At 33.4% G+C, this 27,423-nt stretch overlaps 1 protein-coding gene across 1 annotated transcript in view; it reads left to right on the top strand.

Annotated features, from left to right (window-relative positions):
* Nucleotides 1-27,423, top strand: part of LOC107457273 (cGMP-inhibited 3',5'-cyclic phosphodiesterase 3A) — a 57,039-nt gene that overhangs the window by 21,681 nt on the left and 7,935 nt on the right. Inside the window, exons 4-11 of the mRNA XM_043047595.2 lie at nucleotides 2,009-2,288; nucleotides 5,662-5,922; nucleotides 7,330-7,497; nucleotides 8,182-8,293; nucleotides 12,020-12,142; nucleotides 13,769-14,013; nucleotides 18,353-18,556; nucleotides 23,021-23,182. Coding sequence (XP_042903529.1) covers nucleotides 2,009-2,288; nucleotides 5,662-5,922; nucleotides 7,330-7,497; nucleotides 8,182-8,293; nucleotides 12,020-12,142; nucleotides 13,769-14,013; nucleotides 18,353-18,556; nucleotides 23,021-23,182 — 1,555 coding nt within the window. The remainder of the gene's footprint in view (nucleotides 1-2,008; nucleotides 2,289-5,661; nucleotides 5,923-7,329; nucleotides 7,498-8,181; nucleotides 8,294-12,019; nucleotides 12,143-13,768; nucleotides 14,014-18,352; nucleotides 18,557-23,020; nucleotides 23,183-27,423) is intronic.

Here is a 27,423-nt window from a genome sequence, read left to right as displayed (position 1 = left end):
GTTATTCAATTATTAACACTGGAAAGACTGAAATACCTATAGTTCCCAAAAAGCAATAAAAATTACTGCATTGTGAAAGAATAACTAAAGTATAAAGAAATTTGTGTAAAATTAATTTTTAATATTTTTGATACTATTTTCAGTTACATAACAAGTTATTAGTAAATATTAACAATAAAAAAATTATATGCTGTACAAAAGCATAGATGCCAACTTGCTCCGGACAGCAAATATATATCTTAAAGTGGTAGTTTATCAATTGTGATTTTTGGTTTAATAAATTCAATTTAGTAGATTTTTATCCAACACTATTTCTAAATAATTCGTAGGCTTATAGAATTCACCACTTTGTAGTAATTCTGCCATGCCATACGTTTTAAAAAGCAAGCAAAAATAGTCAAATATTTGCAAAATTTACTTTGTAGTTACTTACCGTTCCTTTATTTATTTTGGCTTGTCCGGAGCAGTTGGCATCTCTGCAAAAGGTCAAAAAATTCTAAGAAATTGTGTCATCATTGTTTTTTTAATTGAAAATAAAAAGCTATCAAAATGACTTCTTTACGCAATCTAGCGTTAAGCTTATCTCTCAGCGTCTTGGGATTTTTCTTGGGATCATCAATATTTGATTCTTTCATGTCGAAACTGTTCGAAAATCTCTCCCTCTATTAAAAAAGATAGCAGTGGCTGTCTAATAGGGAGTAAACAAGACCGCATTATAACATTTATTTGTGTCAACATAACAGGAAACAGTTTCCAGTGCGATTAATGCTTTTTAAAATAAATTCTACTTTTGGTCACCTTGTCTCAAATATTCCTTGTTTCGGTGTTTGACCACCATAGCAATCTCTAATGCGATTAACGTTCGTTAAAAAAAAATCAACCAACTTTGCCAACATTATTTCAAACTATATATTTTTATTGTTTTGATTCATTGAAAAAAGCTGTAGTGCAACTCTTTTATAATTTAGAATCACTGATAGTGGCTTTAAACAATGCCAACCTATATCTTTCAAAGGGTACCTCAAGGTTGATTCCAGTTAGCATGTCTTATATACCAGTAAATTGTTGTTTAAAAATTGTAGAGGTAATTTCGCCACAATATCCCCCACCAGAATTCGATGAACGGATAGCAATAATTGCTGTATTTGTGAAAAACCGGGAGAGCTGGTTTAAGGTCACCGGGTTTTGAGTTTTAATATGAGAGCTGTATTAAGTTCACGGTATTGCTATTAGCAGTCGAGTGTGTACAGAACCTCATTATGTGTAAATGAGACTGAGAAACAACAGCGCGAGGTGGACGATGACGCAGTCACAATAAGCAAATCAACTTTTCTATGCAAGCCATTCTTCGCGAAGTAATCGTGATCAGATCATGTCCGCAGGTCACAAATGTGTGGAATAACCATTAAACAATGCCACCCTTTATCTTTTAAAAGTTTCCTCAAGATTTAATAAAGTTAGCTTGTTTTATATACTAGTCGATTGATGTAGAATAATCATAGTGGTAGATACGCCACAGCTTCACCAAAGCATAGCAGGCCATCCAAACGCCAACGTGTCGATATAATAATAATAATGATAAGGACACAGCATAGCTCTGGTATTTGAACATCAAAGCAATCTCTAACGTGATTAATGGTGGTTAAAAAATTCAACTTCCGCCAACATTATCTTGAACTAATTGTTTTTATTGTTTTTATTCATTGATAAAAGCTATAATTGATAAAAGCTAAACTATAATGAAAAAAGCTTCTTTTTTTTTACAGTTTACAGCTTCTGAGTGTAGCCTTAAAAGAGCAGAGGAGGCCACAAAACGCCAATGTGACAATAATAATAGTAATAACAATGATAAAAACACAGCTTGGTTGTTTGAACATCAAAGCAATCTCTAATATGATTATTGCTCATTTAAAAAAAATCATCTTTTGCCAACATTATTTCGAACTACTTATTTCTATTATTTTGATAATTAAAGATGTATCGCTAATTTAAATATTTTTTCTTACAGTTTAGAATCTCTGATTGCGGCTTTACCAGAGCAGCAGAAGAGGCCGCCCAAAGGTCAACGCTCCTACTCGACCACCGCACTGCCTTCGGGTCATCCTAAGAGGAAAGATTCTCGTGGTCGGAAGACTGTAGCCTCTCTGCACCCTCTTACGCCACATGACGTCAAGTGCTTGACGTCACTGCACGAGGACGCCACCAGAAGGACAGGCGAGGAGCAGGAAGCGGATGAAGGGATTGCGTCCAAGGAACCGCAAGATGAAACTATCAAGGAAGAGGAGGAGGTTCGGTGTCTAACTTTTTTTTTTCTCTACACTTTTGAGCAGCAGTATAATTAAAACAGAACACAGCTTATAAAATCACGCATAGTGTATCAAAAAAGGCAAGACTATCTTTGTGTTGCAGTGTAATGAAATATCGCAGAGAGTGTAATTAATGCATTATGTAAATATAGCAAAAACTATGGTATATTTAAGTTACAGTAAAATTAAATAGAACACGACCTATGAACGAACAAGTTGTGCAGACAGCAAAATCAAGGTACTGTTTATGTAGTAACATAATAAAATAGAAGAAAATGTCTTAATTAACCTAGTTCATAAAGATTCGGAAATCTTTGGGTTGCAGTATAATAAAATTAAACGCAATAAATGACTTAACTAGTTTACAAAGACAGATAAATCTTTGGGTTGCAGAAAAATAAAAATGAAAACAATGAATGAACTATCATAGTTCAAAAGGACAGGAGAATTTTTGAGTTGCAGCATAATAAAATAAGGAATAAATTAACTAGTTCACAAAGACTGGGAAATCTTTGGGTTGCAGTATAATAAAAATGAAAACAATGAATAAATTAATCTAGTTAACAAAGACTGGGAAATCTTTGGGTTGCAGTATAATAAAAATGTAAACAATGAACAAATAAACCTAGTTCGAAAGGATTGGAGAATTTTTTAGTAGCAGCATAATAAAATAATGAATAAGTTAACTAGTTAACAAAGACTGGGAAATCTTTGGGTTGAGGTATAATAAAATTAAAAACAATGGATAAATTAACCTAGTTAACAAAGACTGGGAAATCTTTGTGTTGCAGTATAATAAAAATGAAAACAATGGATAAATTAACCTAGTTAACAAAGACAGGGAAATCTTTGGGTTGCAGTATAATAAAAATGAAAACAATGAATAAATTAACCTAGTTAGCAAAGACTGGGAAATCTTTGTGTTGCAATATAATAAAAATGAAAACAATGAAAAATTTAACCTTGTTAACAAGGATTAGAGTTTTTTGAGTAGCAGCATAATGAAATAGAAGACAATGAATAAAATAACCTAATTCACAAGGACTTAGGAATCTTTGGTTGCAGCAAAATAATATAAAACACAATGAGTTAATTAACTAGTTCACAAAGACAGGAAAATCTTTGGCTTGCAGCATTATAAAATGGAAGACAATGAATAAATTTATCTAGTTCACGAAGACTGAGGAATCTTTGGGTTGCAGTTTTATAAAATGGAAGACAATGAATAAATTTATCTAGTTCACAAAGACTGAGGAATCTTTGGGTTGAAGTTTTATAAAATGGAAGACAATGAATAAATTTATCTAGTTCACAAAGAGACTGAAGAATCTTTGACTTGCAGAATTATAAAATAGAAGGCAACGTGTTCAGGGTTTCTTTAGACTAAAATATACTAACTGAAGCACATCGTGTGATGACACATATAAGGTAATTTACAAAGATAAGGGTAAATTTCTGCTACGATATAATAAACTAAAAAACTATACAGGAGGATCAAATAATACAGTTAATGAAGAAATAGCAGTATTTTCTGTATTTTTTCATTTTATGCTTCATCTCTTAGGAAAATGTTCATTAGATTTGCTATAAACATATATAAATGAAGTTTTTCCTACTATATAATTTTCCCATACACTTTTGCCAATGGCATATTTTTTGTTGTCCTATAGTGAACTTTTCCCATAGGATACGGCCCAACTTTGTCATACAATNACTGACGACTATATAGCCAGGATTTGAAAACCAATCCGACGACAAACATCAATTGAGACAGTTTTGGCAATGAAAAACGTATAGTAGAAATAATTCTAATTTTCTCTCTTATCTGGATGTTATCTATTTACCAAACTTCGATACTCCGTCGCTTGTCTTCAAAAGAAAACGAACTCTAATAATAAAACATATTTAATAAAAGAGGACGGACATAACAAAAACGATCTTCTTTCATCGAAGCTATAGAAATCAACACTGAAACAAAATAAAAACATTAATATTCATAACATGCATTCAGTCTGCGCGCCATCTGTTGGCATAAAAGTTAATCTGTTTCAGGCAACCCATGATTTGAAATGTTGTGGTGTTTATCGGAGTCACACCAGAAAAAAAGCATTTGACCAATGGGAAACCAGTGATCGTAAAAAGGTGATCACAACTGTTTTTTTAGAATTGGTGTATGTAGGCAACATAAATATTTTATTATTTTTATTTTCATTTTATGTGTTTCACGGAACCAGGAACATCCTTGGGTTTAGTGGAACACCACTTTGCAGTAAAGCAGTTGACACTTTTTTTGGTGCTCAGATACACGAAAAATTTTTACAGTGTAGATTCATTCATAAAGGGATGAACTTAGAAATCAATACTGACTTCTGGTGATATTTCGACCCTTGAAAGATGATCGGTGAAAGTAACATCCGTACAATCAATACTCCGAGGTAGCCAACTGAGATCAAACCCCGGCCTAAGCTATGAAATAATCAGAGAATTATTTTATAACATGAAAAGTGTTTATATTATGTGATTTCTCATACTTCTCAATGAAGTTTAAAGCTTTTAGAGGTTTGACGGACAGACAATACATTACAAACGGAAAATAGTGTTTTTGAACACCCTATGCCAAAAAATGTAGGAATAAATTTGCAACTTCTAACAAATATTTTGGTGATTGTATGCAATAATTGATCAAAAGTTTGTGATGGACATTTGTATATGGACATTTTTACAAAAAAAACTAATTTTTTTTTGTCTTAAGTCTTTTTGCTATAATTTTAAAAATACTCAATAAAATTAAGCAAAATTTTTTGAACAAATCTAAATTAATTACGAAATTATTGCTTTAAACTTTGAGAAAAGTTTGCGTGAAACTGCACAAGTTATGATTGATTAAAGTAGTTATGTTAAAGTTACTTTTAAAGTAGTTAAAAGTTACTTTTGACTTTTGTACCTTTTATTTTTTTTAACCTGATTTACCTCATCGGAAGGTGAACCTGGTTTACCTTGAGACGGCGTGGCTCTCGGTACAATGTTTTTGAGAAAAATTCATTTAGCATATGTAGTTTCAACTTAAAATGTTAGCTAACGTTCAAAACTGAGTACTTTAAAAAAAATTTTATCTTCCTGATCCATAGTTACCATCCAAATTTATTACTGTGGGGATAATTGGAACCATATTAAGGGACTCCATGGTTCAACTTGAAGGAAAACATGGTTCAATTTAACATCTTATCGAATTAGTACCGTTTATTGGTTTAAAGTACCGATATTACAATTCAACGTGGGACCGATTTGCACATTTGTTACTGCATTAGATTTTCTTCTCGTGGATTATGAGTGTATCTAATATTATAATTTGCAGGATGAAGATGAAGATGAAGAAGAGGGTCTAGCGCCGCTTCCTTCTTTTCGCCGATCCGCCGCTATGTCCTCGGATTACGAGAGTAGCGACTCACCTCCTAGTGGCCCAGAAGACGCCGGAGGGCGACGAATACTGAGGACGCATGCCTCTGTCCAGACCACGGCAACGTGGGGCGGTAAAGGACCTTGTGCCCTGTGTGGAAGATCCGCCCCATTCACGCCTTCACCTCTTACTATAGCACCACTAGCCTCTTCTGAACAGGTCAGTACGATTTTCTAGATTACTACAATAGTAGTATTTCTAATATGGAAGTACAAGAAGAAAAACAGTGATGTCTCAATTGTTAAAGATCAGTCAATCTGAAGGATTAGGGTTCGATCCTCAAAAGCCCACTCAGCTTCTCTGGAAAGTAAAGGCAGCATATTCGCCATCTTTACCTCACTCGTCTAGTTAAGTACCACTGCCCGATAATGACATAGGCTTTCAGGCCTGCCTCACTGTCTCAACCATGCTGATGGTCACAAAAAAAAAAAATAAAGCCTTAATTATTTTCGAAACAGCAAGTTTTGATTGGAATTTTAGTCAGGCAGGACATGAGCTAGTGTAACCTGAAGAATTAGCTCTTTGTTTTTAAAAGAATTGTGGTTGCTGAACGTTTAAAAGTAATTAGTTCTATTAAGTAATTACATCTATTAAGTTAAAAGTAATTACATCTATTCTGCTGTGCAGTTGAAAAAACAACGAAAGTGCTTCACGATTGATTACGAGGAAAGTGGTCAGACAACTATTTTCCTTCTATTGCTCTTAAAACAAAATTTATTTTTGAATTTTTTTATTTAAATTTTTTGTCGCTTACGTTGATTTTTCAATTGCACGACAGTATAGCAATTTATAAAAATGCAGGATTAGACTGGCTAGACTGCTGTATTATTTTTAAATATTATGTAAATATAAATTTTAAAGATTCATACAGATCACAGATGCAAACATCTACAGGTTTGTTTGTTTTTTAATGTTTTCAGTTTAAAATCAATTCGGCGCCCTGGCCAAGAATCACAATTGATAAACTACCACTTTAAAATATATATTTGCTGGCCGAAGCAAGTTGGCATCTCTGTATATTTTATTCTTGAATAGATAAGTGTTGTAGCTTACAATCCTATGTAAATGATAAATAGCAATAAAACGATTTTTTTCTTAGCTTTCACATTGATATTTTCAATTCTCGATTATATTCGAGTGTGAAAAATAATTTCAGCATAAAATACAACGCCGCTCGAATTATCTAGAGTGTGCACAGTTTGGCCTAATTAGCGTGCTCGAATTAACTCGCGCTCACAAGTTAAGGGGTTAAAGAATAGTGGTTGCTAAACGTTTAAAATCTATTAGTTTTACATTTCTATTGGTTTGTAACATTTGTTAATACTAGTGCTGCCAGGCTGATTACATTACATCGGTAATCCTGTATACCACTTTCTTTAATAAAAGAACTTTCTGCATCACTGTAAAAAAGGAGGCATGTACTTTCGCGGACATAATTTATAAATTATAGACGTGATATAAGACTAGGTCAGTGGATAATCAGGTATTCTATTTTTCCACGTTCGTACTATTATATAATTTTCTTTATTTCTGAAAAAATTAAAAATTTTATGATCTGTTTTGCAGGAAATTACTGAAGAAGATTCGGAAGAAGAAGGTCTGATCATCCAACTTCAGGATGCAGTTTACGATCTTGAAGCTCTAGCTAACGATCCCCTTCTTGGACTCATTGACATTTGGGATTTTCCTGTTTTTGACATGGAACGCCAAGCGGGTACTCTAATCCTTAGCCAAGTGAGTCACTAATTCAACTTGTTATTTTGTCCTTATTAACCTAAGTATGTTAAAAATTGTAATACATATTTTCCTCTAGTTTATTTATTTTTCCAATTTTGAATTTTTTTTCTATTTTATTTTTCAACATTACTTTCTTTAGTATTTTTTTTTTAATTGCGTCCGTTCGCATGTTTTGCGATAGAAAAAAAAAGATATTTAAACTATTCGTACAATCCTTGATTTTCCAAAAATATACTAGAACGTAACTCTTTGACGTAGAATTTTTATTAAACATATTTTTCATGCTTTCTTGTATTAGGTTTAGGGCAAAATCTGTGAAAAATATTATATTTAGCACTTTAATAATTTATGATTATAAAATACGGGTGTCTTTTACTGCATCAAAGGTTAAATTTATCAAACACGATCCACTTTTTTAAAAAATTTGCAGTTATTTAAATCTAAGAAACAAGTTATTCATCAATGAGATTTCTTTAATTTACAGAATCAATTATTGGTAAGTTTTTAAATCTGAATGAAAAAATTACTCTTATCAGATTTTATATTTCAGAACAAATATAATACCAATATTAAAAAATTAGTCTAATGTGTTGTATTACTTCTGGGCATTCACTTTATCATTCATTCAATATGAAATTTATTCCCAGCTAAACCATTGATTTTTAATAATTTAAATTTCAGATGTGCTACCGTGTGTTCCTAGCTACGGGATTATTCGAATCTTTTCGTATACCGATGCTCCCATTTTTTGCCTACTTTCATGAGCTGGAAAAAGGATACAGAGACAAGCCATGTAAGTATTAAGGAGTGCTTAGAGAACAAGCAATATATATATTACATCTATTGTCTCCACGGCTGTCAAATCTCCCGATTTTCGAGGCAGACTTTCTTTTTACCCCATGTATTATAATACTATGGAGATGAATCTGTTATATATTTGTTTGATAATTATTAATGAGGAACTTTTGCTACCAGTTTCCCCGTTTTGCAAACGGGCAAGCAGTGCTCCTGACACTTTGTAAATAAAAGATTAGACCCACATGCTATTGACTTCCCGGAATAAAAGAAACTCTCTCCGACAGCTTTACCCGGAAAGGAGAAAAAACTGGTAGTAAAACTCTATTATTTCCAGTTTGTTTTAGGGAAGAGAAAAATATTCGTCATAAGACTGTCATGACTTATAACAGATATAATAAATACAGATGGGTGATAAAATACTAGGAATTATACTAACTATATGAAATATACCATCACCTCCTACATCAGAAGGCCTCCGCACAGTTTTTTTACAAGCAGTCAGCGCAGACTACTTATAAAAAAAAACTGTGTGGAAGCTTTCTAAGGTAGGAGGTGATGACTATACTAACTCTGTGCAAATAATCCTTCCTTTAATAGCAAATTTTAGCGTAAAGAGTTTACGAATTGTGTCATTTTTTGCCATCCAAATTTCGAATCGATCAAAATGAGAAGAGGAAGTTAAGTACTCTTTTTTTACCTTTGATACCATACCGGCAATTTTGAAATCATTTTATAGGATATTGCTATCTATGCAAGAAGGCTCACAATTATTTTGATTGGTGCAAATTTTGCATGGGTAAAAAGGACACCCTTTCTAAAATCTTCAAACATGATATTTCAAATTGTGTGACAACAATCTCACTTAAAATCATCCAAAACATTTGCTATTAAAGAAAGATTGTTTACGTAGAGATACCGTAGCGAAGTGCCCGCATACCCTCCAACTGCTACGGAATTTCCGTAGTTTCAGAAATCTTCTTTTCAGACGGTAGCAAAATTAATGTCTTAATATTTTTAAAAAATTCATTTTAGCGAAATTTGTCCACTATTACTTATAAAAGTGATGGGCCTATGGCTAGATTCTTAAGTTCTGATAAAAGTTTTATGAGAGATCCATTTGCTTTAAAAATTTCTACTTTGGTTCGCTACCACTAGAGAGAATTATTTTCAAAATCTTCATAAGTTGGAGGGTATGTCCCCGTATCATTTGTCACTCAACTGTACTACGCTTTCTGAAAAAAGTCTTATAGAGTGGTAAACAATTAAAAACGCAAGCTTTCGGAATGTACTCGTAATTTTTTTCAACGTTGAGAGTTTAGAACAAAATGGTGTTTCATATCATTAACTTTTTAAACAGCTTTCATAAAGTTATATGGATAAAAACTTTAAACCAAATTTCTCAAAATAACGAATCATATATTAAAACAAAAACTTAGCTACCTCTAGAATAAAATTTTTCAAAATGCGTAGAATCAACAGTCCTGGTAAAACCATACCATTTCCAGCTTTTACTGGGCGGCCAACTTTCTAAGCTTTCTGTAAAAATTTACTCTAGGAGTAGCTACGTTTATGCTTTAATGTATTATTTTTTATTCATTTAAACTTATTTTCCACACCATTACATATAAATGATTTAAAAGTTCATATGCAAAACCATTTTTTTCAGCTCTAGCGTGGTGAGACTTTCAAATTATTGGAAAAATTACAAAAATTACTGAGAGCTTTGGTTTTTAAATGTCCAACATTCTATAAAATATTTTGCAAGAAGTAATTGGAAAGCTTCATTTTATTCAAGAACAGAAAATATCAGCAATTAGCATGACTTGGGACAGCTATAATATGCACTGCTCAAAACAAATAAAGAGTATTGTAAGTCTTGTATAAAATAACGGTAGAAGCAATTTTTTTTTGTGCATACAAATGGAAGAAGATAGTTACAAATGTAAATTTTTATTATTTTCAAACTTCGCAGTATGCGAATTTTGAGATTGACGTCGAAGACGGCGCCTTCGGGACAGAGAGTTTGATTTGGCTTTCAACTTACTTTAAGACAAAGTCGAAAAGAATGATCGGAATTCAGTAAGAGCGTTGTTTCGATGAGTGCGATGCATCAAAGAAGTCATTTAACTGAATCAGAAGCTTGGAGAGTTGTTGGCCGGTTAGAGGGGAGCCAAACACAAGCCGAAGTAGCAGAAGCCATTGAAGTTTCAAAAAGTGTGATTTCCAGGATCTGGAACCGTTTTTTGTAAGCTGGAAATGAAGACCGAAGATCAGGGCAAGGGCGTAGATGTGCATCAACACTCAATGATGACCGTTATTTAACGCCAACGTCTCGGAAGTACCGAAATATGAATGCCACTCTTCTTCAATAACACACTCGCTCTGCTACTGGCCTCACAATTTCGACACAAACTGTCCGAAACCTTCTTCACGCTGTAGGTCTGTATACTCGCAGACCAATGATGCGTGTAACGTTAACAGCAAGGCGCTGTCGCGCTCGCAAGGTTTGGACAACAGAGCATGTGAACTGAAGGAGAAATGAATGGAGCAATTATTCTGTTCATCCTGATAATAGGCGTATTTTCATCTGGAGGGAGCATGGCACTTGAAACAATCCTGCGTTCGTGCACGAAAGTGTAAGATTTGGCGGTGGGGGAGTGATTGTCTAGACTGGCATCCTCATTTATGGATGCTCCGATCTCCATATCATTCGAAATGGAGCTCTGACCTTTCACCGATATGGGGATGGGATCCAGAGGCCCTTACGCAGCAAAAGTTGGAGATGACTTCACTGTAATGGATAACAATTGCAGGTCACATCGTGCTCACCTGGTGAATGATTCCGTTTTAGAGGAATGAGTCATACAAATGGATTGGCCTGCGTGTTCTCCGGACATGAACCCAATCGAACATGTTTGGGGCATTCTAGGCAGACGAATTGCTAGACGCCTACCAACCACACAAACTCTCCAAGAACTGGAAAGAGCTCTTCGGGAGGAGCGGGACAGAATACATTAATAACCTCATTGACTGGATGCCTCAAAGGTGTTAAACATTGCTGGCCTTCCGGGGAACCATATCCCCCCTACTGAGCACGATTTTCTTTTATGGAAACATCTTTTTTTTATTTGTTTTTCTCATGAGCACAAATTGTGATTTTTTCCTTCTGTACCCAAATGCTGAATAAAACGCATTTTGTCTGCCAAATAAATGTTATTTTTCATCATATAGTATAATAAATCAAATTTATTAAAATAGAAGTTAAGCCTGAATGTAAATTTTTCTTTACTTCATTAAATATAAAACTAAAATCTTCCCGAAAATCCAGAAGAGTTGGCAGGTGTGATATTTAAATTCGAAATTTTTTACGCCATGACCCTCAAATGAAAGATAAAATTTTAAGACTCTTATTTTTCCTATTAACTTTCCTTCTTCTGTTGATTTTCCTTTTCCTAGTGTCATTAATTTTTGTCTCCTTTTATTATTTTTTATACAATGCTGTACATAGTTTGTCGATTAATAAGTCCGGGTAATTATGGATATTCAACTGTCCGAAACTGGAAATGAGAAAGTTCCTCAACCAGGTTCTTTTTAATAATTTTCTCCCCTTCGAAAACTTTCTCGTGATGGTTAGTCAATAAAATAACAGCCAAAGTATTTCTTAGCATCCTGTACTTTCATCTGCAATGCGTGATAACGATATGTTTGTTAATTTGTGCAGACCATAATCGAATGCACGCAAGTGATGTCCTCCACGGAGTATATTTCCTCATCTCTCAGCCCATTCCTGGTTTCTGCCAAGTTTCTTCTGATTCAACAGACTCACCTTTACACAGAACTCTCAGTAAGTACACTTTTCTCTAATTCCAATAATTTTCTCTATTTCTAATTTCCTGCCAATATTACTTTCCATAAATAATTTTTCTGAGTAGTTGTCAATCATAAAACATATACAGGAAATCTAATTCTGGAACTGCTTCAAAGTTAAAGAGAATTAACGTCGGATGAGTCATTAATACATTCTTACAGCAGATTCAGAACGGAAAAGAAATAAGAAGTGGACGCTTAAAAGTGAACATAGCTTAATTTGACAATCGTAATTTTGCTTGCACTTGAATTTCAACGCATCTCATCAGCACTTTTGCAAAGAATAATTTACATAATTTTTGTTTTGGACTAAGCAGTGGTGAATTAAATAAATCAAACTATCATAACCCTATCAGAAATAAATCGATAAAGAAATAGTTTCGCTATCAGTTTTATCTGTTATTGTTGTTATTAATGCCCCTTGCCAATATCAGCAAGCCTGCTGTGCACCACACAGTCTGCTGTACACAAAATGTTTTACTACATCTACTGATAAAATCAGGATGGGTGGGATAGAAACCGCTATGTGGCCCAGGTGCCCAGTTAAGTTAAATAAAGAAGAAGAAGAAGCAAGCCTGCTGAGGGAAACCAATCGAATTTTAAGACAGAGGTTACGTTTCTTGTGTTTCAGAGGCGTCATCTATGGCCAAAAATACGACTTCAGTCATACACATGTCGCAGTTCGTTTTGCAGGGAAGACTCAATCATACTCCATTCATTCCTCCACAGATCGTAATTTTGACCTGAACCAGAGAACGATCAATCTCTATTTCAGTTGCCCCAGAGAGTTGTTATGGGAACTTGGCATAGCACTAGACTTTCTGACCCCGACAGATTTAACTTGCACTAGTCACCATTTAATACATAGGGATTCTTCTGCCAGCAGGATTCGAACTCACGCTCTCACGAACACGAGCCTAACGTCCTACCAACCTGGCTATCCCGACCCACCTGTTTTATCATTTTACATTTGCACCTGGGGAATGCACGTCTGAATCTTTCATCTGGAAGTGGTTAATAACAAAAATATGCAGCATTTTTATGAATTTCATCAACTGAACTTATTACAGATAAATTTAGAATATGATTTGTGCAGTACTTAAACGCATGGTCCGTGTACTACAAACGGTACTAAGCACACTTTTATGGTCTTCTGAAGTTATTCTTTAAAAATAAAATTAGTACAAATTTTATAGTTGGTGAAAACATTGGAGTTCTATCATGAATGTTCCGTTAATATAGGTATCAGTTTTTCTCAGGCCTTGTCTTTAACAACAATAGACTGCATTACAATCAATAATGAACCGCCATTAAATGGCAGTGAAGGATTACGGTTTGTTCCCTAACGGACTGTTGTGGGAGTACTTTTTTTTCTTTTCCTCCAGACGTGGACACGTACCTAGGTTTGCAAAACTCTTACCCGTATAGTCCACGTCTGGCTACCAGTCCAGCTCGCCACAACCCGGTCAGCTAGCCTGATCAGTGGGAATTTATTATTAAAAAAAAAACACGCACTTAAATTCTATAAGCCAATATCATCTAGCCAACAGTAGTTCACGAATTCATAAAAGCCATTTCAAATTGGCATTTTTTTCCCTTCAAGGTGGTCGCGAGGCTCAGGAACGATGGTCAACTTCAAGACAAGCCACTGTAGATAATCAAATAAAATCCTTCATAGACGATGAAGATGAAGATGATGAATCTGATGATGAGAAGGATGTTTATGGCGTGATGGGAGCCAATTTTCCAGCCCTAGAAATTATGGCTCTCTACGCTGCAGCAGCCATGCATGACTATGACCATCCGGGAAGGACCAATGCATTTATTGTAGCAACTCTATCTCCACAGGTACAGTATTGCTACCATCCCCTTTTTAACTAAAGTACACAATTTCTCACTATGCCAGAACCGCATCGTCCTAACAAAAAATAAGAAGATGTCAATTATTTCTCCCAAAAAAATAACACATTTAAATATTAGCTTTCGCTTAGTATTAATAACAGCACAAGGGTGACTTTTAGATACGTAATATAATCTCTTAAATTAACATTTTCTGATTGTTAAAATATTTGATTCATTTAAAAATTGATTTAAAAAAAATAGCCCAATTCTTCTAACACTTTTTTTTCAATAGGACGCTGCGGTTCCGATTCATAACAGCTATAAATAAGAGACATTGCGTAATCTAAAAAATTACCTATTTCATCTTTTTCCCAAAATGTCTTTCCTGCAGAGAAATAAAAATAGTAATAAACTATTACAATTTTTTAATATTATTAACTAACTGTTAAACTGAAAGGATGTCTCTTATTTGCTATATTTCAATTTTGGAAAAATTAAAATAAGTAAAAAAAATAAATGATCAGAAGAGTTTTTCCAAGTTAAAGTAACATTTCTATACACCATAGCTACTCATTCTCGGCTTAGAAAATTTTTCTCAATAGTAGAAAAATAAAGGAGAAATTTATATATATATAAAGCAGATATTTTAATTACGAGTAATTAAATTACTCTGATGGTGAAAATCATTTTAAATAATTTTTACTGAAGCAGCAACTACATTCAGACACTTTAACACTAGGTTTACGGGACGCGTTATTTTGACGCATTTCGAGTTTTTTAAGGAAAATTATAAAACCCGTTTGAATTTTTATTTTCTCTCTTGTAATGATTTTTAACCATTGATCGAGGTAAATATATATTGAAGGCTATTTTCTTCACAAGCGTTGAAATATTGAAATTCTCTATGTGGTATACCTCTACGGATATGCGTCAATTTGACGCGATCATAATTTAGACAAAATTTTGAGTAAGCAAACAATTATCACATCAATAATAAATAGGAATGTACCGACAATACTTCGATTCGTTATCCGATATCGTTATCTCAAATGAAACAAGCAATAAACAACTGTTGCCGATAAGCAATAATAGAAAGAACAAACGCAGAATGTCAGATTTTGAAGGTTTCAGTTGCTTAGTTCGAGTATTGAAACATGAAATACCAGAATATTTCATATATATATATATATATCTCATATCTTCATTTTTTTCTTACAGTATACAATTACATTGCTTTCTAAGAGCAGAGATGCCAACTGCTCCGCGGACACGTCCAAAAAAAATTTAAAAAAATGGTAAATAACAACTGAGTAAATTTTGAAAATGTAAAGTGGTGAATTATATAATCCTACGAATTATTTAGAATTAGTGAAGCATAAAAATCTACTAAATTGAATTTATTAAATTAAGAATCACAATTATATGTATTCTTTCATGCGTCAAATTGACGCGTGTTCGTAGAGATAGGTATATAAGAAATGTCCGTAAACCTAGTGTTAAATNTATGACGCATTCACATACATTATTAATACAAATACGTTTTCCAGGGCGAGACGATGAGGCAACCACAATCACTTCCACTGGTTCAAGAGGTCCACGAGTGAAAAATGCACAATATTACCGTTATTACAGAGCATGAAATCGAGAGGAGCAGGAAAAAGAGTCGTTGAATAGAACTAGTGATCCTTCTACGACTGCTGATTCTTCTACAATCAACGACGCAGGTTGCGAAGTTTAACTTCTTCCGCGAGGAGGGACTCCATGCACTATTTTTTTTAATGCTAGTGAGAACCAACACAATATGGAAATGAATGAGGGAAAACTGGATCCTACCACGTGATTTCCCGGCCAATAAAAATGCATACCCTCCAACTTATGAGGATTTTGAAAATAATTCTTTCTAGTGGTAGCGAACCAAAGTAGAAATTTTAAAAGCAAATGGATCTCTCATAAAACTTTTATCAGAACTTAATCTAGCCATATGGCCTGCACTTCTATAAGTAATAGTGGACAAGTTACGTTAAAATTATTTTTTTTAAAAAAATTAAGACATTAATTTTGCTACCGTCAGAAAAGAAGATTTCTGAAACTACGGAAATTCCGTAGCAGTTGGAGGGTATGAAAATGTAGCGTTAAACGTTTAACGCAACCTTGTTGGAAGTCGCATAAGAAGTATAACTTCAAAAAATGGTGAATCATATATGCCAACGAATTGTTTAAAAATAGTGGTGGATAAAAATCTACTAAATTGAATTTATTAAACCAAGAATCACAATAATTCAGTGATGCCAACTGCTCCGGACGTGCCTAAATAATTTAAAAAACGGTAAATAATTACAAACTAAATTTTCCAAATATGTGACTATTTTTGCTTGCTTTTTAAATGGTATAGCATGTCTGAAGTACTATAAAGTGGTTAATTAAATAAGCCTATGAATTATTTAGAAATAGTGGTGGATAAAAATCTACTAAATTGAATTTATTAAACCAAGAATCACAATTGATAAACTGCCACTTTAAAATATATACGAGTATCTGTTATCCGGAGCAAGTTGGCATCTCTGCAATAATTAAGTAAATTTTGAATAAATTTTCTGCAATTCCGTAAAAGAGTGCAAATTTTATAGTTCTATATCATGTTATACGCTGTCATCCAGCTGTTTATCGCGACCTATGTGAAAGGTCAGTGTCAGCAAGCGGTGGCAGCGCAGCCTTAATGCAATTTCTGTGCCAGCCACCGGTGGCTGATGCGGCCTAAATGTAATTTCAGTGTCAGCCACCGGTGGTTGACGCGGCCTAAATGGGAAGTCCAGTGTCAGCCACCGATGGCTGACACGGCACTCAACGTGTTAATAATTGTAGTGATAGTTACGTCACGCTGAGTATAAAGTAGTGATTTTGATAATTATCTTCAACATAGAAAAATTTCCCAAAATTGGCGATTTTCGAAAGAGTTTAATAACTTTTAAAATATTCATATTTCTCCGTTTTAAAGCCCAGATAATTCTTTGTTTCAAGTTTAGAGCACTTAAACTATGACTTTTTTACATTCCTTGGAGACTGATATTCTAAAAACCATGTTAACTAGTTAGAAACGACCGGAACTTTCTCTTCACTGAAACTCGAATGAAAGGTTTATGAATGTAAGTAGTCAGGTCATAGTTTATTTTTGAAAAAAATAAAAAGCTAGTTTTTTAACATTAGTTACTCAAAAACGTTAGTTTCTTATTTAGTAACAAATTGAGATAAATATGGAAAGCAATAGTAAATATTCAGTAGAAAACAGAAAATGTAATATATAAAGCGAGTAGCGAATTCATATATATAATTCGTTCACCAGGAGTTGGCACTTGGCTCCACCTCCTCCGACGCAGAGTTCATTTCAGCGCGGGGGAGTAAGAGGAAAAACATTTCCCTGCTTGAAATCGAGATAACCTCAAATGCGCGCAAAGCCTCCACACGGTTTCTTATAGGTAGTTCAATCAGATCACTATGAAAGCAAACCAGTATACAAAAGAGCCCTTTAATAGAAAATCTAGTAAAAATAAAAAAGTGGTAGAAAATATGTGTCTAAAATTTTGTTTAATTTTTGAATATGATTGGTTTGTCTTACGTACTTGTCTACCACTACAGATTCAATTCTCAAATAAATATGACAAATTCTTCTCAGTCACTTTTAAAATAGAATTTGGCTTCATGCGCTCAAACTGTTCGCTTTTTAAATAGTCTGCTTATAAGAAACCGTGTGGGGGCTTTCTGATGTAGAAGGTGATGGCCAAACACAAGCAGTGAATTCTTTTTCAGTCCCTTACTTCGCTTTATCACCAGCTATTATACCTTTCGTTATTCTAGCTGATTTATATTTAAAAACTATTTCCCAGCAAAATATCTCAAAAAGAACAAACTATTCAATAAAAAGAGCGAAATATCAACAAGTTTATAAAATAAAATGCACATGTTCAAAATATGCACATGAAGATTGCGAAATAAATATTTTTGTCATACGATCGCCAAATAGCAGCCTTGTTCACATCCTTCTCCCCAAAATAGCGAAATAGTATCATCCGATACCACGTGATAAAGGCGGAGCCAAGTGCCAACTCCTGGTGAACGAACTATAAACTTCCACTTCTATCTTGCAGAAATAAAATTTCTTTTTTTGTGTTATATTACATATACAGACAAACAGAACAAGAAGCCTCCTATAAAAGCTGCCTTTCTCTGTAATGAGTAGATGTTACTTTGAATAATATATTTTATGCTAACGATTGATAAGTGTTTTTGCTCTGAACTTTATTATGTTATTGCTGAATCAACATTATTGTTGACTCTACCTTCTTTCCAGGCTATTCTTTACAATGACCGATCGGTGCTTGAAAACCACCATTCTGCAGCTGCGTGGAGTCTATTGCTCTCCGACAATCGATACAACTGGCTGAGGTACTTGGACGAGGCAGAGTTTAAGAGGTTTCGTTTCCTAGTTATAGAACTAATATTAGCCACAGATCTGAAGAGGCATTTTGACATTGTCACTGACTTCAGTGCTAAAGTAATTGCCTTTTTGTTCATTAAAATTAACATTGTTCATTAAAATTAACATTCTCCCGTGTTTAGAAGAAATTTCATCTCTGTCACGTTTCTTTACTAAGCCAAAGAATTTACATGGAGGAAGAATTCTAGCCAAAGAATATAGAGAAGAGAAGAAGTCCAGCTCTTCGAATGCGTTACCAAAGATCGGAACTGCTCCATTAGGTAGGCTATACCAAAAAAAACAACTTACAGGATGAGCAACATACTCAGATTTAGCAGATCGTCATTTGCATAAGAAGCTAAGTGACAGTCAGGAGGTACGTCACCTGCGAATCGGTTGTTGGACAACTCTACACGCATGGTGGGGTACACTGCTTCCCGCCAACCACCATTTTATTCTTCATTTCTATATCAAAATGTGTTAACAGTTTTAATCAGCAAAAATAATATTAAATGTAAATAATATTACAGTACTGTTTATTAGTGGTGTAAAAATGCAGAACAAACCAACGATGAAAAAATTTTCTTCATCACCCCAAGGCTTCCCCATTCCCAGAATAGGTTAAAAGGATAGGAGGGTGCAAACCCGTTTATAGAACCTCTGCTGTTGTGTCCCCGGATGTTGTTTTTTCCTTTATATGACCGCACTTTTAGCGGACTGGTTTACATGAAGTCAATGAAAGCTAGACTTCTTCCTCTACATATATTCGTTGGCCTAGCTTTCATTAACAAAATGTAAACCAGTCCCCCAAGGTTAGGTGCGGTCGCTGTGTATAAAGGAAAATACAACATTTTGAGGCCCAACAGCAGACGTTCGTAAAATGAACTTGCGCCATTTTCTCCTCCTAACCAATATTTGGGTTGGGAAAGCGTTGAGGTAAAGAAGAAAAACTTTCTCTTCCCCCCCCCCGTTGGTTTGTTCTGTATTTTTAGAATTGATCAACAGTACTGTACTATTAATTAAGATACTTCTTTGTGAATACTTTTATATCATCCATGTTAATAAAATCTGCTAACATATTTTGACAAAAAAAAGTTACAATACAATAATGTTTTTAGAAAGCAGCGAATGTGGAGTTTTCCAACAACCGGTTCACAGGTGACGTACCTCCAGTCACTTTGTTTCTTATGCGCATGCGTTGTATCTTAGTTCAAATGACGCTCTGCTAAATCTGAATATGTTGCTCACCCTGTAAGTTGTTTTTCTGGTATAGCGTACCGTACCAAGCAGTTCCGCGTGTTAGCTTCGTGTTCGAAGAGATGGACTTCGTCTCCTCTCTATGTTCTTAGGAAGAAGGCTAGCTTCGATAGACATAATGTAAACCCGAGGCATGGTGAGGTCCCTGTGTATAAAGGAAAAAACAACATTTAGGGGAATAGCAGAGGTTTCTGGTGGTTTTGAGGTTGATTTGAGATTTATTCGAAGTTGATTTCAAAAGAAACGGGTAAACTTTTGTTATTTTTTAATCGACGTAATGTTTAATTTCAAATCAATGTCAATGCAGAGTTACGGTGTTTCGTTACCGTAGAATTATAAGATTTTTAAACAAGCACGCCAACAACTGTCAGCATTTTTCTTAACAAAATGTGGACTAATGCAACATGTGTCAGAATAAGTTAATCAAAAATAATTTATATAATATATTTAAATTTTAATTTTAAAAGCGGTAATAAATTTTTTTTAATGTTTGCATTTATTTGATATAACTACTGAAATGCCTGCTAAAGCTTGTTTCGATATTTATTAAATTTGATCATTAACTATATTAATATTTTTATTATTGTTATATAATTTATATATATTAATATACTCAGGCATTATAACAATATATATAAATATTATAATAATTTATTAACTGTACATCTTACAAATACATAAAACGCATTAACATAAAAGTTATGAAAAACGCGTGTTGACAAATGTATCCTCCCCTTTTTTTTATGAAGTTTTTCTTACTGTAAGTAGCAGAATTATATATTATGTGAAGTAAGTAGTAGAGAGCTTTTCTGCACGTAGGAAAGGGTAATGGGCATATATTGATTATTTTCGAATAATCAAATAGGCTTTGTCTGATTAATTTAGGAATCTATTAATTATTACTAGTATTACTTTGCCAATTTTTTTTCAATAGTTATTTTACAGCATGGTGTCAACAGAAATCATGGCCAAATAACAAATTAAATTGTTATTAAAATTCTTATTACAAAACAGTTTTGTTTTTTCGCTACAACCATTCTTCATGACACGAGATAGCCAGATAAAACAAAACCCCTCTATTTACGCTTTTACCTCAATTTGCGCTTCGGTTTTCATCTTTTGTATTCTGGCAATCTCGATACGAAAATATTTTAAATCATTCTTGAAAAATTTCTCTTCCATGTAAGTTCATTTGAATTCACTACTCTCTTTATAGATTTCGTTTTATGTTTTGTTCTGTTTTTTCTTTAGATTTTATTTTCTGATATTTTTACTTAATATGTTCCATTCTATTTTGTTGCAAAAAATGTATTTTTAGTGCTCCTCACACTATTGTATTGATATATTTTGCTTTGACTATATTGATACAATATTAGAAAGCACTCCTTTTTTCNGCCAGAATTATAAAAGAAATCTTGATAGTTACAGATATTTCATTTTTTTCGAAAAAAATGCTGGAATGAAATGTTTTACGTACCAGGTTTTTCTCTTTTCCGTCTTGCTATATAAGGGCTTTCACCCATGATTTCGTTTTATGTTTTGTTCTGTTTTTTCTTTGGATTTTATTTTCTGATATTTTTACCTAATATGTTCTATTCTATTTTGTTGCAAAAATGTTTTTTTAGTGCTCCTCACACTATTGTATTGATATATTTTGCTTTGACTATATTGATACAATATTAGAAAGCACTCCTTTTTTCAGATATAATCGTGTGAGCTGATGTAAAAATTATATCTCTTTTTTCTCAATTTTTCCGGGTTTCTATTATTTTTTTTTTCTCTCTTTTCATTGTTCTGCAATTTTTTCCATGTTTTCTCTGCATTTTGAACTTGCTCATAGAACGCATGTTACTTGACTGTCAACCCATGGCATCGTTTGACGAGTTAGACTCATCGTGCATTCATTTCGAATAAATATTAAATTGGAGCAAAAGCATATTTCCAACTGCTTATTTCAGAAAGAGATAATGCCTCGATAGCAACTACCTCATTTAAATGATAATGAGAGCAGTATCAAATTTTTTTTTCGTAACTAATCGACTAAATATTGGAAAAGCAAACATATTTACTCAAAAACTCACAATCTGTTCTTAATTTGGCTGTTTCCTCTTATTCCAAATAAATTCCAATGAGTATTTATGGATTTAGCGTTACCATTTCAGATCCACTCACGTTTCGTACGTATGTTTTGAAGTAACTGCAACAATCTTCTTCCGAATTCTTCGAAACTGCGCGCGCTCAGTAACTTTGTAACATACATACGTGATTGTGGAAAGATGTTATAAGATATTGCTAAATCTCTCCAATTAAAAAATATGTGAAAGTTAATATCATAGGATATTAAACGTTAGTGTTAAATGTCTCTGAATTTAAAAATTATGTTATAGCATTGCAGGCAAACTCATCATTTAATGATTTCATTGATCTAGAATTACGAGCTAATTTCGAAAAAATATTACTAGAGTAGTTAAGAAGAAAGTAGACTGTAAAATTTGTAAGGAAGATCCTATAAATTGTGGAATGACGACTGATTATCAAATTTCTCAACTAGATACAATTAACTTTTTGCATACTTTAATTATGATTATCAATCAACCTATATTAAAATTGAAAACTCATTTTAATGTTATTTAAGATAGTACGTGTGAACAACTTAACTGAGACCATGATCGTTAACTATCAGATCTGATGGATTGACGAACTTATTACTTGATTAAAAAGTTAATTCACATTAAAAATATATAAACTAATAATATAGGTCGACATATTTCAAGCTCTCCAATATAGACGCCCATTTTTAAGACTTGCCAGAAGTGAATGGACGAAACAGATACTAATATCGTTAACCAGGGAATCAGCATTCATATGAATAAAACAAGATTCCAAAATCTGATTAACTCCTCTCGGTCACTGTAGTTTTTCTTGTTCTGTTTTTAATCTTTTTCCTCTCTCGACTACTGTGATTTTTATAATTTTATTTCTCACCTTATTTTTTTCCATTTTTCGTTGGCAACTTTACGTTTTATATTTCAAATTACTTTTGTTTCTTCTCATTCACTTCTGGTAAGTCTTGAAAATGAGCGCCTATTTTTGAGCGCTTTAAACATCTCGACTATTATTTCCCATTTGTATACTTTTGAAGCGAATGAAGCATTGCATATGCATCAGCATTACATATTTTTCAGTTATATAAAAGAAATTATATTAGTGCTTCAGCTTCTTGGGATTATTTATCTAAATGCTGGTCGTATCTTTATATTGTGCTAAGATAATTTTTTCTTATAGATGTCAGATGAAGAATCCCCTCCTCTCGATTGGGCCAGTGAAGCTGATAGATTACTGGTGATGCAAATGGCTATAAAACTATCAGACATAAACGGTCCTTGCAAGTGTCGACAGTTGCATATGCAATGGACACATAGAATTGCAGAAGAGTTCTATGAACAAGTAGGGTTTGCTCGATTTGAATCCTTTAAATTCTAAAGAACAAAAATTTATTTCTTTGTGTTGTTGTTTCTAATGACACTTGTCAAATACCAGCAAGCCTGCTTGGTAAAACCAAGTGAATTTAAGTCAGAGGCATTGTTTCTTGTTTTTCAGTGGCTTTATCTATGGCCAAGAATATGTCTTAATCCACACACACGTCACAGTTCGTTCATTCATTCACAGATCGTAATTTTGACCAGAACCAGAGAATGATCGATCTGTGATTCAGTTTCCCCAAAGATATTGATTTGTTATGGAAACTTGGAGGACTTTGTAACCCGACAGATTTAACGTGCCCCCGTCATTTAGTAAGCGGGGAACCTTCGACTGGCGATGATCTAACTCCCGACCTCTTGTACATGAGCCGACTAAACATGTACATGTACCGAGTACATGTACATGTCTTGTACATGTACCGAGTACTCTAACACCTCCCAGCTAGGCTATCCCGGCTTTCTTTCTTTATGTAATATATTTGATTCAGTGATAGAAACATTAATGCTTTTTTGTCGCCAGCTCTAAATGGATCACGTCAGGGCTGAAAATCCTTATATATCAAGACGGAAAAGAGTAAAAACTGGTAACAAATAACTTTTTTGTGGGAATAATAAAATATTCATAACAACCAAATTTTTTAACGGATACAATTTACAAATAGAATTGCTTTTCACCGAGAAAAAAATTAATAGCAGTGAATTGTTTATTGTTAAGAGTAGATGTACTCCTCTCGAAAATTATCTTTTGTTGAAATAGTTCTACTACCAGTTTTTTTTTCTTCTCTTTTCTGTCTCGCTTTCAGGCCACGTGGACTAACAAATTATTCCAGCATAATAAAAATTTAATGATGTCTTTAGGTGATGGAAAAATTTAAACATTTCGTCCAGGATTTTATTGAAATCTGCATGGTCTGAGATTTGTGCGTTTTTATAGAACGTCGCATTTAACTTGCTTATATATTCACTAATACTATCTAANGGAATAATAAAATATTCATAACAACCAAATTTTTTAACGGATACAATTTACAAATACAATTGCTTTTCACCGAGAAAAAAATTAATAGCAGTGAATTGTTTATTGTTAAGAGTAGATTTACTTCTCTCGAAAATTATCTTTTGTTGAAATAGTTCTACTACCAGTTTTTTTTTTCTCTTTTCTGTCTCGCTTTCAGGCCACGTGGACTAACAAATTATTCTAGCATAATAAAAATGTAATGATGTCTTTAGGTGATGGAAAAATTTAAACATTTTGTCCAGGATTTCGTTGAAATCTGCATGGTCTGAGTTTTGTGCGTTTTTATAGAAAGTCGCATTTAACTTGCTTATATATTCACTAATACTATCTATTTTTAAGTCATTTCTAATAGAAGAGTTGGGTAGGTAGAAGGGTGCTCCGATAATACGTCGGAGAATTTTATTCAGAACTATATCTAGTTTTTTAATTTGGTTAGGCTTATGCACTGAAGATACAGTAGCCTTTTTAGGCTAAGTGGAAGTGCTGAGTTAGAGTTAAGTAGCGGTCTAATGCAGTTATACGCTGCATTTGCTTTATTTACAGTTTTATCAATATGGAGGTTCCATATTAGTTTATCATTTATGCAGAGGCCAAGGTAATCTGCTTTACTTGTAATTGGAATTTGATTATTGAAGACGCTAACTTTACTATCAATATTTATATGTCTCTTTTTTCTTCTAATAACCATTAAATTGGATTTATCAGTATTTATAGCAACCTTATTATCAACGCACCATTTTTATATGGGCGGCATAAGTTTATTAAGATTTATGAAGGGCTGATTTGGAACGCATGGCAATTGCCGTGTCGTCCGCATAAAAAGCTATTAAGTAATTATTTTTATTGATGTTAATTGGGATGTCACCTGTATATATTAGGTAAAGAACTGGGCCTAATATACTGCCTTGCAGTACTCCAGCTCTAATCAGTCTTTTTCCTGAGAGCTCCCGATTTAGTCGAATTTGAAAAACTCTCTTTGTTAAGTAAGAGTCTAGAATTTTTATCAAATCAAATGATAGATTTTTTTTTATCATTTTGCGAATTAAATCCTCATGCCAGACGCTGTCAAAAGCCTTGGCCTCGTCTAAAATGAGTAATACTGTGGTTTCATTCTTATAAAATCCATCACTTATAAAATCTATAAGTCTAACCAGTTGCTTTGTTGTGAATATTTTTTTACGAAAGCCAAATTGTTCTTTTGGTATGAAATTTAAAAAAGATTCTAATCTGTTAAGTATAATTCTCTCAAATATTTTCCCCAATGTTGGGAGAAGGCTGATGGGTCTGAAATTTTCAGGCATTCTGGCATCTTTGCCAGGCTTGGGGAACAGAATTATTACTGTATTTTTCCAAGCGTTTGGGAAACAGTTCTTAATCAGGCAAGAATTGCATATATTGATGATTTCATTGATTTTATTTCCCGGAAGATGTTTTATTATTTTGCTGTTAATGTGATCTTCACCAGGGGTTTTCTTGTTGTTTAGTCTTCTAATATTTTGAATTAACTCATTTTTAGTCACTTTATCAAGCATGTCTGGACTGTTGCTATTTTTAAAGTAATTATGGTACTCCATACTAGAATTGATATTATTTTGAGAGTTTGTTGTAAACTTATTTAAAGTAAACTGCTTTTCTATGGTGTCTTCAAAAATATTTAGCTTATCTTGATTGCTGTAAACGTTGTTGTCATCATTAATGATTGGTTTATTAGGTGCTTCTATGAACTTTAGTGATTTGGTCATTCTCCAAATTGATCTATCATCTGTATTCAGGCTTGCTCAAGCCAGCATTCATTTCTAAATTTCGTACACACAATTTTATTTTTCTTTATGAGCCTATTTAGTTCTAATTTATCTTCCGGGTTCCTATTCTTTTGCCGTAATTTTCTAATATGATTTTTATATGCTGTCATTTCTTTTATATTATATGGCAATTTTTGGTAGTTGTCGGTAGTGGGTACTTCTGCAATGGATTCTTCGAGAGGTTTTTGGATATCATCAGTGAGACAGTCAATATTATTATTAATATCATCAATATTTGCTGGTATTTGATATTATTTTTGGAGAGCAAGAATATTATGGAATAGGTCCCTATCAATATTTTTCTTTTTTATGATATTTGAGGAATTTAATTGTAAGACAGCAATCCCCGGAACATAATCACTAGATAACTCAGTGGCAGTGTAGCATCCAAAGTTGATATTATTGTTTAACTATGAAAAAATCAAGTAAGTCCGGTTGATGTTGACCATTGACAGGAAAGTATGTTGGTTCAGTTGGAGCTATTGCCATAAGGTCCATATCCTTAACTACTTCATGAAGCTTGACACCGTAGTGATTATCAACGCGAGAACCACAAATGATGTTCTTAGAGTTAAAATCCCCACCTATAATACAGTTCATATCATTTGGTATCAATGCATTTAGCAGTTCTTTAGTGATGGTGTAGGTGGATCTATTATATATGCTACTAATTTTCAGGAAGTCTTTCTTACTTAAATATAAAAGTATAGAAGTCTCTTCATATCCATCGCCTGTATCAGTGCTGTATAGAATAGTATTTAGTGATTTCTTTGCAATGATCGCTGGTCCGCCTACTCTGAATTGTATACATAGGTATACAATTAATTGTCTTATAGGTATTATATTTTACGAAGCTAAGTTTATTTCCAGAATTTACATGGTTTTCAGTAATTAGTCCAATGTCTATATCATGGTCAAATAAAAAAGTTCGATTCTGAACCAAAAACCAAAATTCGAATTCTGAAACTCGATCGAAATCCAAAATTTAAATTCAGAAATTGTTTCGCTTGAAAAGCTTAAGCCTTATGTTTTTCTAAATTGCAATTTTAGTTTAGTTTTTTTTTGTTAGAATGCGCTAGTTAATAAAGAACGTATAGGTTCATATACAAAAAACATATGACCTTAATCTAACGCACCTTAAGCTAAAATGTATTATCGCCATTTTCCTACCATTCCCGACGTAGCAGTGAGGTGGAGATGCTTACTATTTATTCAATTTCGAAAAATCCTGATTAGGAATATATTACTAAAATGCATAAGAACTATAGCTTGCAGAGAAAAACTGATTTCATATTTTATATCAGCTACGCGAAAATATTTAAAATCCGTTCAAATACATCGTGCTACAGAAAACAAAAAAGAAACTGTTCGCCAGTGTTATTTTCA

This window comes from Parasteatoda tepidariorum, chromosome 5 (genome assembly GCF_043381705.1).
Source record: "Parasteatoda tepidariorum isolate YZ-2023 chromosome 5, CAS_Ptep_4.0, whole genome shotgun sequence".
In the NCBI taxonomy this organism is placed as follows: Eukaryota; Metazoa; Arthropoda; class Arachnida; order Araneae; family Theridiidae; genus Parasteatoda; species Parasteatoda tepidariorum.
This window is presented reverse-complemented; position numbering and strand designations above follow the sequence as displayed.